The sequence below is a fragment of the Pseudopodoces humilis genome, chromosome 9 (genome assembly GCF_049639895.1).
Source record: "Pseudopodoces humilis isolate 2021_Gansu_Grassland_sample_001 chromosome 9, ASM4963989v1, whole genome shotgun sequence".
Classification (NCBI taxonomy): domain Eukaryota; kingdom Metazoa; phylum Chordata; class Aves; order Passeriformes; family Paridae; genus Pseudopodoces; species Pseudopodoces humilis.
The window spans coordinates 16,945,875-16,961,022 of NC_142208.1; the positions used below are offsets into that span (position 1 = coordinate 16,945,875).

General features: G+C 39.6%; 1 protein-coding gene across 8 annotated transcripts in view; it reads left to right on the plus strand.

The window, feature by feature from the left end:
• The window catches only part of GBF1 (golgi brefeldin A resistant guanine nucleotide exchange factor 1), a 103,759-nt gene that overhangs the window by 51,658 nt on the left and 36,953 nt on the right, over positions 1 to 15,148 (plus strand). For all 8 annotated transcript variants that reach the window (XM_014250339.2, XM_014250340.2, XM_088059308.1 and 5 more), the window contains exons 4-6: positions 9,086 to 9,217; positions 14,205 to 14,323; positions 14,961 to 15,069. In XM_014250339.2, coding sequence (XP_014105814.1) covers positions 9,086 to 9,217; positions 14,205 to 14,323; positions 14,961 to 15,069 — 360 coding nt within the window. The remainder of the gene's footprint in view (positions 1 to 9,085; positions 9,218 to 14,204; positions 14,324 to 14,960; positions 15,070 to 15,148) is intronic.

A 15,148-nucleotide genomic window follows, 5' to 3' on the forward strand; every position in this document is an offset into this window, starting at 1 on the left:
TTGCCATTAGCCCATGGGAATTTTACTTTCTGATAATACGGCACAGTATCTCCTAGATTAGTTCAGGTTGAATAGAAGAATTTGTGTAAATCATAACAGCAAGGTACATTAAACCTTTGAGAGATTTTTGTCATTAAAAGATTCTTTCCTCTTGGGTCATCAAGACCCTTGGGCATTTCTTCATTTCATTCTTTGGATTTTGTTGTCTCACTGATGCATTTTTGATTCTCTGGCAACACAAGAAATGCCTTGGCTTGTTTGGGATTTGTTGCTCGTCAATTTCCCTTTAATTTTTCCCCTTGGCACTCATGGGCTTCCCTTGAGGAAAGGGTAAACAGAATGGAGTAACATCCAGACAGCTAATTGATGATAAAACTGTAATCTTTTTCTCCAGCCTCCTAGAAATAGTGAAGCTTGCCTTTTCACAACATGGTGAATTTGCAATGAGATCTCTATTCATAGCGTGGTAGGCACACAAAGCTGTGGAGAGTTACTGTGCTTTAAAATACCAGTTTTAATTTCTCCTGGGCTTTTAAATTGCCTACTTAGCTTGGGCCTGGTACTGTGCAAGATGTGTAAAATATCATAGTGAAACAAGTCCAGTGACTGAATAGGGTTCTGTAGAGTGTCACAATCTAATTGCTCTTTCTTCAACATATGCCAATTTCTTTTAGAGAGCAAAAAGAGTGCTTAAACTTGACACACATCAAACTTGTACTGTCAGTAAGATGAGTGGCTAAGTCCATCCTCTGGACCTGGCAGTGTGCAATTCCCCACAGGTTTCATTTAGCCTAGTCTGTCTTGTTAGACTGGCCACGCTTTCTTCCTCGTATTAGGAGGGAACCTTGGGAAACCTGGCTCTAATTCACAACTGCAGAAAGATCAATAACTATCAGCATTTGGTCAAGGGCAGATGAATTTGTCATGGGATGGTGCTTTTTGATTTGGTTTATTTTGGTTTAGTAATTTCATTTAGAGTTGAGTGTCATTGGCTTGGAGGAGTGCCTGTGGGTTCTGAACTTAAGACCCTGGTGCAGGTTCATCGCAAAATCTGGCTGTTGTCATATGCATGGTGATTTTCCGCAAGAATCTTTTGAAACAGTTTCATCTGGTTCTAAGGAAAAAAAAAAGGTGAAGCTTGCCTTCATTTTACTTGCCCATTTTTAATGGGATGGTTTTGTTTCGTTGGAGTTTTTGAGAGTGGATGTTAAACTTCAGTTACCTGTGAAACTTGTAAGCAGTTTAGTTTACTGAGCTTCAGGCTAAGTAACTTCTATCCATGGGAGAAAAGTGCTTCAAGAATGGGTAAAATCCCAAATCAGTTGTTGAGTCACTGGGCGAGTTCAGTTTTCTGGAGTAGAATTAAGTACCATTACAATTGGCATTAACAGTTTAGAGCTTGTGTCAGTTTGTAAAAGCCACAAAACCAGTGGTATATTCCAAAACCAATTAGAGGCTTAGATCAGCTGTATTACCCCATCTCCTTTCCCTCAGAGCAATCAGCCTTCCTGTAAGGGAGATAAAACTATTTAAGCAGTTCTAAATTTGCTTATTTCTATAATATGTAAATAATCTTACTGTGAAATGTGCTAGCAAAGTCAAGTGGTTCTCTAATGCTTATCCTCTACTGTGATGTACGAGGAAGGGTTTCATGAAAACAAGGATAGATTAGCATTGAAATTGCCCTTACTACTTTTCACACTGGCAAAAGATACACTCATGAGAGAGGAGTTTGGAGATGGGAGGTGTTTACTATATAGTTGCTTGATTTTTTTGCCTTTCTTCGGAATTAGTCATGTCCTTTCAGAGGTGCTCAGGTCACAGGATGGGAGGAAATCGTTTGCGATTTGTAGTATGGTCTACTCCTGATGACCTTCAACTTTACTGTGCTAAATTACCCCTCAGTTTGCTGTAAGAGTTGTTCTTATTTTGAAGCAGTCTTTGGATTACAACCTCTGACCAGTACGTGTCAACCATAGCTCAGAAGAAAGTTTGTCAAGATGTGATTATGCCCATCTCTGCTGTCTCCTCAGTGCTAAGAAATAAAACCAGAATTAAACAACTTCTGCTTTTGAAATAACCTCATATCCAGACACTCAGCAGTCTTCCTGGCTGGTGTTAGAAATTCAAGGTGGAACAAGTAGTCATGTATGTACTTTTAAGTCCATCCAAATATAAACCATGGAAGTTTGCCTCCTGTGTAGTTCCATACTTCTGTTGATGGTATTTGCTTTCCTTGTGGTTGAAGTGAGTATTGTAATACCACTCTAGAATAGAATACTACAGCTGGGTGAAATGTTCTTAAAATAACAGTGGAGACACAGCTGGAGTTCACAGCATAGTTTTGGCTGAAGAAACTCCAGAAAGTAACTGCTTATGAAAAATTGTCCAGGAAACTTTAATGGTCAGTCAGAACAGCTGAATTTGAAGCACAGCATTGAATGAAACTCCTTAAAATTAATGGCTCACACCGGTGGCATTGTCAGTGTTTCTGCTTTGCTGGTAGATATAAGTAATTCCATAGAAGACAGTGTTTTAGTTGAGTTTATGGTGCCCTAACCAAAGGATGTGAGGAGTCAACTGCTCAGTATGCATTCTGTCACACTTCCCCAAAATAAAAATCTCAGTTCTGAGGGGTGCTTGAGATCTTGGCACTATGGAACAATCATTTGTTAAAGTCATGTTTAATGAAAGGGAGATAAACACATGAAGCTGGAGTGTGACAAATGAAAGCATTTGTGCCATTGTAATGAAATTAGGCAAACAGAACAGGCTTGACATCTCTGGGTTCCCCTTGTCAAACTGCATTTGTAATTCCAGCTTTGCATTCATGTGTGGCTGTGAATGGCACTGTTTCCCTCTTGATTTGGTGGGTTGGGGCCCCTGAATGACCACTTGAATTCACAGGGCATTAGCTTTGAAGAGTATATTTTACAGACATCCTTAGAAAAGGATTGCAGTTAATTCACACTTCTCTTTCATTGGCTTGAATATCCTTGATTTTCAGCCTGTGTTTATGTTTATTGTATGCAAAGCTTTTGATACCATTTATTATAATGAAGTATTGATTTCAGAGATTCACAAAGCTTGCTTCCACACATCTCCCTGGTATGTATACTGTGCTGTGCAATCCCCACGGTATTTATATGTTCTAGAAACTAGGATGTAAGCTTCTGGCTCCTCAGCTTCTCCCTAGCCGGCAGAATCCTGTTTTCTTTATCTGTTAAGATCACAGATTAGGCTAAAACAATGATATTTTGGGGAATCCCGAGAGAATATCCAGTGGCTTTTGATGACCTCTTGTTTATGAACTTTAGTGGGCATTGCCATTGTTTTCAGGAAGGAGAACTTTCATAACACTAGTTGCTAAATCAGACTGTATAGGTGGCAATCTGTTCTCCTTTCAGATCAGATAATACCTACAAATGTGCTACCAATTGCACTGTGTTGCAAGGGCAGGTCTAGAATTGCAAGAAAAACAAGATGAAAACAACAACTAAGACCCTCTTGTAGGGGAGAGATGGCACAGAATTCTTTTCACTTGAAACACTCTGTACCAGGGCTGTGTGGAGCAGAACATACACTCAGGAACAAATGAGTGTGGATCATCTATAGTGTAGCTTTTAAACACTTGTTATCCAACATTAATTGGCGGTTATTGATCTGGGGTGAAATGTCAGAGTAAATTTGCTAGCTGGAAGTCAGGGTATGTCTTTTAGGTAAGGTGCAGAGTGGCATGTGTTCCAGTCAGCCTGGAGAATTTGTTCTTGGAGTGGTGAAAAACATGCTCCTCCTCTGTTTATCAGCCGTAGAGCTGCTGTTGTTGCAGTTTTGCCGGGGCACCTAGAACCAGTATGCATATACTGTTCTGTGCCTGTTACCTAGGGACTTTATGTAAAGCAAGTTCAAGCTCTGCAGATTTTTAGAGGAACAAGTTACTATAATTCTGTGTGCTCAATTTGTTAACTTCTAAATTAAACACCTGGTAATAAGAGGACTAACTGAAAATAATTTCTCATTTCCCTACAATCCCACATTTTGACTTGGCTAAGATTAAGCCTGTACTTATTTCAGCAGTTAAATGTTTATGAAAATCCAGAAAGTGTGACCACTGCATACTTCTAGACAATTTTAAAAGGCAAGTACAGTTTTGTCCTTTTTCCTTGTAACTTTTTCAGTCTGACTTGCTGATCCAGACTACAGGGGCTTCTCATGCTTTGAGTGGAAAGACAAAATATTTTGGTGTTTGTTGGGTGAACTGAGAGTAAAGTGCATATAGGCCGTAATGGCAGTGTTTGCAGAAAGTGGTTATGAGGATGATCCAGGAAGCGCTTGCTGATACCTCAGTTTTCTGTGGCATAAATTGATTGAGCCCCAAGGCAAGAGTCCTGAAAAGCTGGATTTCTCCTCTGTTACAGTGTTATCTTTGTCTCTTTCTCACCTTAAGAAAAGAAAATGCCTGTTCATTGTTGTAAGCAGGGAGCACAGTAGTGCATGCTGAAAGCATTGCTGTCTGAGCTCGTCTGCACTGGGGAGGTGCGTGGGATACAACTGAGACAGCCTTTCTGAAGGCTGGGCGTCAAAGGCCAACAGCTGCTGCATAAGAGGAGTCCAGGTCATGTGGTTTGGGTTGCAGTTGCCTGTCCTCGGGACAAATGATGTTGAAATAACTTGTCATAAACAATTTTTTCTTGTTCATTTACTCTGATTCGGAACGCATAGCCGATCCTGATAAGAGTCATTCAGGAGTGAAGAGTTGAACTGCCAGAGAAAGCAGTTTATGTGAGCGTTTTAGATCAGGAATGTGCCAACAGCGTGCTAACAATAAGAAAACTTGTCCGAGGGGGACCTGCTCTTGCACTTCAGGAGAAAAGGGATGCCAGAGGTCTGATGCAGTTTGTTTGCTGAAGTGCCAGAATGGCTGGATGGGATTGCTGAAATGGGAGTTAGGTGCTTAAACATGAATTAGTTGATTAAATATCATTATAGACATGTGTGTCTAAGTGCAAATAATCCATAGGAAGAATGAAGGAAAGCACCGTGGTCTCAAAGGAATTGTGTCCTCATTAAAATTGCCAGCCTGAAGAGTTTGATTTTTGATACATTACTTAAGATACTCTTTCCCTTCTCCATTTCCATGCACTGCTTTAGGCTAGCCGAGCATTTCTGAGTGTGCTGACGCTGGTCTCCGCTTGATTCTCTGAAATTTTGTTGAAAAGTTCTGTGTGAGAAGAATGGGAAGTGCTTTCAACCTGGTCCCCAAAAGCAGACCAACCTCTTCATTTAAGCCTAAGCCTAATTATATTTTATATAATTTTTCCCTGTCTTTGAGTAGATTTCAAAGGAAGACTGCTTGAAAGGAGTCCCTTGAGAAATTTTGTTCTCTTTGTGGATAGTTATTCAGTTTTTCCTCTTATAAAACCCTTGGCTGAAGTCATGCTTGCAGGTTTGGTGGTTTTTCGGGTGGGTGTTTTGTTTGGTTGTTTTCTTCCCCAGAGCTGAAACTGCTTACTTAAGCAGAGAACCATCCTGTATTTTCTTGATAAAACACTGAGAAATGTCTCTTGCTAGAAAATATACTAGAAACATCTGTATATGCAGTTCTCAATCCTCTCACTGGTTATAGTTACCTCACTTGTAATTACTAAACCTGAATCTGGCAGAACAAGAACCAGATTTGAAAATTCAGAGCTACTTTTTTTTTTTTTTTCTGAATGTTGTTACAAACATCAAGTATGTACTTGCAAACATTAGTATGTACCTTATATAGCCTTTTTTTTGTCACAAGGAATTACTGAAGTAATTAATTATTTTGTTACATTTTCTGAGGTTTCTAGATATTTTCAGGAGAGCACAGGATTGCTTTTACAATTAGGTGATGCTAAGACTGCTGTAGTGTCTCTTTTGTGAAGTTTTAACTTGTTGGGCAGAACAATTCCCTCTAAAGACTACGGTCCCACCTTACCAAAGTATTGAGGAAAGAATGCTATTCATTTCCTACTGTTCTGTGCTCTAGATCAAACCTTAGCTGTAGTGGAAAAGCTGTCATGGAGTGCAACTTGCAGTTGTAGCTATTGATCCAAAAGGGCTGGCAGGTTTGTTCTGGACACTGCCACTTTTGGCATACAAGGCTAAGAAAAGCTGTTGAGGAAAGAGCTTCTGAACTAAATTCATTGACCTCAACAGGATTGACTTAAAAGAAGAGGATATATGTTTGATTTACTGGCTTGTTTGCAAAATTGTCACTGCATTAAAAACACAGTAGCTTTAGGGATAGCTTTTATAACTTTTAGCAGATAGGTGGATTTAAAAATCCAGGTAGCTTTAGTAGTACTTTCAGATGCTGAACCTTCTTTAGCCCATGAAAGCACTGTGTTTCCGACAGGATACAGCAAGAATAGCTACAGTGTGAGTGTTTTTCTGTGCTCCCAAACTTCCCATTGAAGCAAAAACCACTACCAAGATTAAGTTCTGCCTTGAAAAGGGAGCTGGTGACCCTTGTAAGTCCTCAATGCTTGCAGATGCTTCTGGTAAGAAGAGCTCATTGTAGTGATTAACTGAATACTCCTGAGGTGTGAGCAATGAGATTGGTGTTTCACTGACATTTAGATCTTTCAGACAGTAGTCCTTCAGTGGGTAAGTACTGCACTAAAAATGCTCTCTTTTCGTCTGGCATGTTTTTTATTTTTTTTTTTTAATACCGCAGTACCAGCTACCCAGTCTAAACAGTTTTGCAGCATAAACCATCAGTTTCAGAGAGCTTAATGTAAAGTGCTTTGTTACCGTAAAATATGGAATCTCTGAATATTAGGGAAACTGGCCAAAGTTGCTGTGTAATCAACAATATGTGCCTAAGTTAAATCCTAATTATGACAGGCTGTTTTGTGATCTTCATGTAAGTTGTAAATTTGTTAGACTGCAAGAGAATCTGATCTTTAATGACATTAAGATTTACAATTTTAATTGAAAGGAAAAGCCTGATACTCCCCCTACTCTTGTAAAGAAAATATCTATTTGTTGTCCTAATGGAGAGTGTGATGCCCTATGCCTCTGCTACCATGTATGTCTTCATCGTCTCATTCTATAGTGCAGTGATGTATATCTGGTCAAGTCCCACTTTTCTTACTAGTCAAGTGCAGATTTTTCATCCTGGAACTCACTGGTTTGAATGAAGCTGGAGGAATTGACAGGATTATATTCTGGTCTGTAGAAGGGATCAGTTTTAGGAAAGAAAAATTTGAGTTTTGATCCCTAGTAGTCTTACTATATTTAATATTGTCCAAGTGCTTGTAACCAGTCAAGTGTTCTATAAAGCACACTTAAATAAGCATTAATGTAAGTATGTCTTATGATCATCTGGATTTCCATGTGCTATTGGGAGGTGACACAATTGTAATGTTACACCAGCGTATTATCTGACAAATTGGGGGAGTTGTTCTTAAGCCAAAAAGGCTGAATCATCATGTTCCTTTTAACCCCTCACAAGTTAGTGGTGTTGGCCTTGTTTGAACTGGTGGCTGAAAGGTAAGGGATGGTGTAGTGATTCCCAAAGTCCCTTTTTAATTGCAGTTTTGCATTAGTTAACAGCACTTTGATGTTCTTCTCTGTGCTCTTAAAACATAAGCACCTGTATAGTTTTTCCTCCTTGGCTTCCTTGCCATAATTTGACACAGTCATGTTAACATACTTTCTGACAGACTTTGTTTTGATATTTAAGGCTTCCCAATAGGAACTGTGATAAAATGGAATTTCACTTATCTCAGAAAAACGGGTTTGGGTTTTTTCCCACAGCAAAATAATTGAATTGTGTTGGTAGATAGAAAAGCAGCAGCTTGTCTAAGGATTCAGTAGTTGCAGTCTTTTTTGCTCCCTGCTTCAAAGAAGCTCTTATGGCAGATAAGTTCAATACTTGATTATTTGATTGAGGGTATAAATGCCAGTGGTCCTGTGACACTATTAACCATTAGACTTACTAATTTTTATTAGGAATCAAAGGTAGGTTTCAGCATGTTGAGCCAAGTGTTGTACTTAAATATTTCTTGTCTCAATATTATTCAAGTTACTTTTAATGCATTCTTCTGTGCCTGTGTACTAGCTGTGCTGTGGTTGCCTTCACTTGCTTTTTAATGTTTTTTCTCCTAAATCCCCCTCAGGGCTTTTCTTATCTTGATTCCTCCTGTTTTATTTGGTTTGGTTTGGTTTTTGTTTTGGTTTGGGGTTTTTGTTTGTTTTTCTTGTTTTCTTGAATTTCCCTAGTTCTGGTTATTCTCTTCTGTATCTCTTTTCCATTCCCAAAGCGTCCCTTGATCATCTTGGAAGGTTCAGGAAGCTTGTTAGTTGTTTTTCTCCAGCTCAATAGCTCAGTGCCTTCTTGTACTGCAGCTTTAGAGGGGATCCTTGCTGGCCAAACAGCAAGTAGAGAAGAGTGCCCTTTTTAATTGTTTGATTGAGAGGCTTATACATTATTTTGAGAGCATGACAGAAGAGTTTTTAATTTGGGTTATCTTACGGGGTTTTCTTGTCTTTGCCAAGCAAATATTTAGTGTTGCAGAAATGCAATTTGTGTTCAGGCAAAGAGCTGCAGGAGGTCCAATGAGCCTAGTTGTACATTTGTACTCTGCATGTGATTAGTGCAGGGTTTTATCTGTAGTAGGATGTTACAGGGGTGGCAGAAGGTGGGACAGGGTCTCTGTAGTTCATGGGTTCACACAGTCCCAAGAGTAATAGGAAAATGCAACTAAATTTGCCAATGAGTTAAAACACAAATTCCGGCAGCAGTGGCCTCTGTGGCGTTTACAGTGTTCCTACAATCAGATTTTAGAAGGCTTCAGAAAGCTGTTTTGAAGATTGCAAGAAAGTGAACTTTACAAAGCATTGCTTGTAAAATATACACATATACCTATGTGTGTGTTTGTGTGCGTGTGTATATGTAAAAGAAACCCTGACCTTCCCACCAGCCTTCTGAAACTAACCTAGAGCAGGCTTTTTTGCCTCTGAGATGAGACTTGCTGTATATTCTTAAAGAGAAAATGAATCCAAATGAATCAAGTCTAATTGTCTTTTTAAAATTCTTTTTAATTTACAGAGCTATCTGAAATTGAACCTAATGTATTTCTTCGGCCTTTTTTGGAAGTAATCCGTTCTGAAGACACTACAGGCCCCATAACTGGATTGGCACTCACCTCTGTGAACAAGTTCCTCTCATATGCACTAATAGGTATGTTATGTGACTGTGGGATTTGCCAAAATGCCAGCCAAATGCATCTCTGTGAGCTGTGTCTTTGGCCAGGATACATGCTTGCAGTCTTAATGTGGAGATTGGGGAAATAAGAAAATTGTCATTAACACTGGGGAAATCAGCATCTGCAGTTTCTTAATATCTTACTGGCTGATCTTCCATGGTGCTACAGCAGTGTCTGGAAACAGAGCCAGAGCCTCTGGTCTGCCGTGACTGCTGTGTGTGCTTAGGGCCTGCTGCAGGACAGTGCTGGTACCAGCTGCTTTTTAATGCCCTCCAAGCAAAAGGGCCAGGGAGGGAAGAATACCAGCTTGGATTACGATGTTGTAACATGTAGAAACACAGTGGGATTTATTTAGTTTTGTGCACTAATATTTCTGCTCTAGAGTGAAGATGATTTTTGCACGGTCCCAGACCTTGTCAAGTGGTGTGCCAGTACTTTTCACTTTCCACAATTGTCATGGCAGAGACTGTACTGCTGCTGCCCAAACTTTCAAATTTGCACATTCTCATTTGTATCTGTGAAAGACTAATAATGTGCATGTGGTCAGTTCCCGTGGCTCAGCTGGCTTGTAACTCATTAGCTGGCTTTCTGTGTGCCATCAATGTGTCATCCTGTTGTTAATGATACTCGATTTTTCTCTGTAAGTTCTGTTAGTACTTTGTGATCATACCTGTGCAAATTACAAAACCTGTTATCTGTGGTTTTTTATACATAGTCTCACTTTAGTTTTATCAGTCTTCCTTCCCCCTGAATTCAGATTTCTCAGTTCTTTTTCTCCTTCACATTGTAAGGGAACACTCTGAATTTTTGGTACTGTTGTTTTAATTATTTAGTTCTTTGGAGATAGCATGAAGGCAGTTAGAGAAAAAAAGGACTTCACATCAGTGCAGATCTCTTTTGCAGGAAAGACACAAAGCTAAAATGAGCAAAGATAGAGACTTGCAGGGAAAAAAAAATAAGTGCTGGATGAAAATATAGTGTAGTGAAGACTTCAGTTAGTGGGTAGTATTTGACATAATTAACTTGCAAACATATAACTAGAATGATGCAATAGTCACATAAGTTCCTAGGACAACAAAAAAAAAATCTTAAAAAATAAGCCTGTAAAACATGTCCCCCTGGAGGATTAAGCATAATTCAAAATATATGACTTTCAGCATTACAGTGAGGGGTGGACTCTTCTGGGCTTTTATGATCTGTATCACATGTCCAGGCAGATGTCTGCGCAGACAACTGACTATAAACACTTGATTTGAGGCAGAAACAGGAAAAAATGGGGTTAAGAGTTTGTAGCCTTTCTCTAGATACTTGTTGTTTAGAATATTAATTGGGTCACTCCAACAGGAGTGCATTCCTGTAACTGTTGGTGATTGTGTGTCTTTGTAGTAGACAGTGGAAGACTCTCTGCCTGGCTTTTTTTTCTGGGGCAGAACCTGTAATCTAAGACCTTCGTTGTTGCTTCAGATGACATTCAGAGCAGCCTTGTTCTTTGTGCTGCTCCAGATACCAGTTAGGCTGGGATTAGTGGTGCTGGCTGAACATCTGGCTAGGTTGTGTTGTTAAATGAAAGCTTTTTGGTATTATAATTTATTTTTGTAATATGAAACTAAAGGTAGTCTAAAGACTGTTTGCCTAAACATAGGAAATGCTTAAAACTGTTCTTAATGTACAAATCTGTTTCAAACTATACAGAGCAAGAGAGAAGGATGCTGGCATAACCACGGTAGGGTAATTGCAGTGTGGCAGACATTTAGAGCGTGTTTTGGGGCTGAGTAATGACAGGTGAAGCCAGCACTTTTTAAAAAAGTGACATTAGCTTTGTCTCTTCTGTGAGTGGTTGGTTTTTGCTGTACACAGTGGGTTGAAAACCAGGGTGCAGTGAAAGGGCCAAACTCCTCTGATAAATATCTTTGTTTAAAATGGCTTTCTTTTCCCATTTCCAGAGTATTTCATCGCTAATCCTTGTGCAGTCTCATTGTTTTTTTATTCTGTCACATGTCAGAAGGTGGTTATCTGTCTCCTTTTTAGGCCAGTAGTGCTGAGGGGTATGTTTTAAAACGAGTTAGAAAATAATAATTCTTGAGTTTAAAACTTCTGATCTCTAGCAGTTTGAATTGCAGATTCACTAATGGTATAGTGTGCAATCACAGCTCAGTTAGATAAAATTACTTGATATCCACCACGTATGTGTTTTAGCCTTACAGTGATTATCCTCTCCTCTAAGTACTTCTTCTGCAAGAGTTTCAGTTGATAAATTACACGGTAACTTTTAAAACTGTGTGGCAATACTAAACTCCTATTGATTTTTATCCCTCAGATTAGTTATTACCTTGCTCAGCAGTTTTGCAGTAGCTAGTGAGTTGTCAGCCTAGTGGATGAGCTCAAACCTTAGCTATAGGGAGACTAGTGGCTGAATTTCAGAATTGGGTTTTTCTGTATTTCCCTCAGAAAAAGTATGTTCTCTTTTTATTTTCCACAGCAGCTTCTGGCTCCATTTCTAAAGTTAGCTTTCCTTGATGTTCCTGAAAATTGTGTATCTGTAAGCAAGTAGCTGTTGTTCAGCTTCCAGTGAGAGGACTTGCTGTTAAAGGAGTTTAAAGCTTGTTCTCCCCTCTACCTTTTCTGTCTCCTTGGTGATTTATTTTAGTTCCATTAAAGGTGTTACCGAGCAGGCTTCTGGCTTTCCTGAATTTCCTCTGGTTCAGAGCCTGGATTTTCTGATTTCTGTTTGTTCTTTGCCCACCTGTTGTAAGACAGTACCCAGTATGAAAGGTGTGTACCTAGATGGGGTATCTAGATCTTTGCATTGTAGATGGCAATTTTTAAACTGTTATTGTGCTCACTCAAACTTCTTGTTAGTGATTCTGAGCAGGCATCGATGCATCTTTTTGTACTGTTTTCTCACAAGGGAACAAAGATTTTTTTTTTCTGTATCGTGTTTCTGCAAAGTAGAAGTATCTGTGCTTTTAATTGAACTCAAGAGGCTTTATAAATTGACCTGAATTTGTAGTGCTGTTCCAGGGAGCCAGAACTGAAGTAGTCAGGCGTGATGTGTGTTGGGAGAGAGGTGTTGAAGGTAGGGGCTAGAACAGCAAAGCAGTACTCATAGATCTGTTGAAGTCTGTGCACAACTTGCTTGCATTTCCTTTTCACACAGACTCTTTATCCGTAACTACAATTAAATATATCCCTAAGACTAGAGTAACTCATGTCTACTGGAAAAGGTGACAGTGAGGTGAACCTGTGTGTCCTACTTGTGGGAGCCTTTACTGCAACAAATTGCTTTTTCATCTTAATTCCCACTGGGCTGCTTTCCACTGTGGTTTTTGAGCTTAGTTAACAGTAATGCTAATGTAGGTGCTGGCATTGTAACACCACTGGTCTTTGCCTAGTTTAGCTAAGACAATTCAGAATGAGCCTACATCCCCACTGGTGATTTAAGCTATTGCCTCCATGAATAAGAGTGCATGAGACACCAGCCTTAGACTTGTTTTATTCTCTGGTAGAAGAGTAGTGCCTTCTCACTGGATTATAAGCCATCATTGAAGGTATGTAGATAACTGCTTTTGAAGCCAGGCCTCTTAACTAATGCTTCCCCATATAAATTTTTATCCTATTTCATCCTGCTGCTAAACTAGGTGAAAAGTGACCAATTGGTTTTAGAACAGCCTTCTTGATAGCTCAGTGAGGTTTTCCTGGCAAACCAGGAGAGGAACTCTCTCTAAACTATGCAAGATTTCTCAGTGTGTGTGTGAACAATGTCAAAAGTAAGTAAGCGCTGTTCTTAATAGGGACGTGTAAGAGATGGCAACGGCAAAGTGCTGTTCCTATGCAGATTTATGTGAGTCTAAAGTACACTGATGCCATTTCAGTTTTATGCATCTTTGAGAATTTCTTATCCTGCAGCCGCTCAGGATAGGAGTGTGGTAGAGGCTGCTGTCTCTGGACCACCATAAGGGCAGCTTTCTTTAATACCAAGGGCTTATAGCCCTTCCTATATGTGAATATTACTGGTGTCAAAGAGGGAATCTGTGAAGCTTCTCTGTAATGCAGGTCTTCCTTGGTTCCTCTGTCAGCATCATTTTTGCTGGAGTTCAAGAGGCCCCATTGCCAATTAATGAGGTATTAAGCAATGTTTAGGTTGTCTCCTTTCTTTTCTAATGACTGTTTAGGTAGAAGGGTATCAAGATTCTTGCCCAGTGCCATATTGTCTAAGTGAGAATGAAATCAAAGCCAGAGGCAGCTTTTCTGAAGCCACTGTAATGTAGCACAAGATACAATTACTAGCAACAATCTCATCCTAAACATTCTCTCAACTGCACCATTGTTTGTAGCTGCAAAAGACTGAAATGGAGAGAAGGAGCCTTGATGAATGATTGGAGTGGGAGGCCTGCAACTCTGATATCTAAACTGTGATTGTGTCTGTCTGCTGTTTTCTCTGGGGAAAACTACTGGTCTGTTTCTTCCCAGCTCTCATTCCTTGAGAGTGGTGTAGAACAAGAGACAATTTTCCATTCTCAATTTAGTGGAACCTGTTTGGCATTTTCTTCTCATGAGAGTAAATTTTAGGTTTCCTGTGTTTAAGAGCTGTTTTTTCATTATTCCCAAGGAGGCCCTGAATGCATTTAATAGCTGATGGTGCTGTATTGTAAGGAATGGGACACAGTCTTAGAAGTTAATTTCTAAAACACAGAGAACTGGTAATAATGGAATTGTAATTATTTTCTTTGCTAAGTTATATCTTTTTGCAAATGTAAGTAGATTGTTGATATGTCGTTCTGAAAGCTCCCAGTTATAAAGCCTTTCTGTTAGTGGGAGATAAGTTATGTTCTTGTTGGGTCAACTCGCTGCAAGTCACATGAATTGAGGAAGCTGCAGGTATCTCCCTGGAGATGTCTCCCCATAGAGGTGGTAGACTGTAGATGGCTGTTCACTGACACATATTTTTATTCTGTTATTCAGATCCCAGCCATGAGGGCACAGCAGAAGGGATGGAGAACATGGCAGATGCTGTCACTCATGCTCGATTTGTGGGCACAGATCATGCAAGCGATGAGGTTGTCTTGATGAAAATCCTACAGGTAAGAGAAGAGAAATGGTAATTACCATAATGGTTGCAGCCTGTTGTGGAACATATCCTGTTACATAGAGATGAAGAGGAGGGAGCAATGTTTTGACTCTGTAGGAGCTTAGTGACAGACTTTATTTTTAAACAGATGGCTCATATACCTGTGGTAAAAGCTTTTCCAAATGAAAATAGTTAAAGGCTTAAATTAAATTATTTTAAAATTATGAACTTGATAAGGTGGTAGTGTTGATAATCCTGCCTTGTGCATGGTCTGTGTTGGGGGGGTTAATTAAGAATACAGAGCTCTCAAACTTATTTTTGAGAAAAAATAAATTTTGTCTCTTCTTTGTAGAGACAAAAGTATGGACTGTAGACCTCTTGGGTCTGTGTACTTCTGAGCAGATATCTAGTTCCTGAATTTAAATATTGGGTAGTATGCAATGTATCTGGCCTCCTTTAGAAGTGGGTCAAGAGATTATTCTTCTCTCCTAATTGGCTTCTTGAGCAGAGCATTCAATTTGACATGACTCCAGAAGAAACCTCCTTAGCTTTTCTGCTCATGGTAGTCTTTCTAGAGGAAACCAACCTCCCCTTGGGAATGCACACAAGCATCATGGCAGTGTGGTACATACAGGTGCTGTTCTTCACAGGTGTTGAGGACGTTGCTGCTCACCCCAGTGGGAGCCCACCTCACCAATGAATCGGTGTGTGAAATCATGCAGTCCTGTTTCCGCATATGCTTCGAAATGAGGCTCAGTGGTAGGTTTGTTCATACTTCTGCCGTTAAGAAATTGATCAGTTTTCTTCAGTATTAGCTAGTTCTGTTATAGAGCATGCA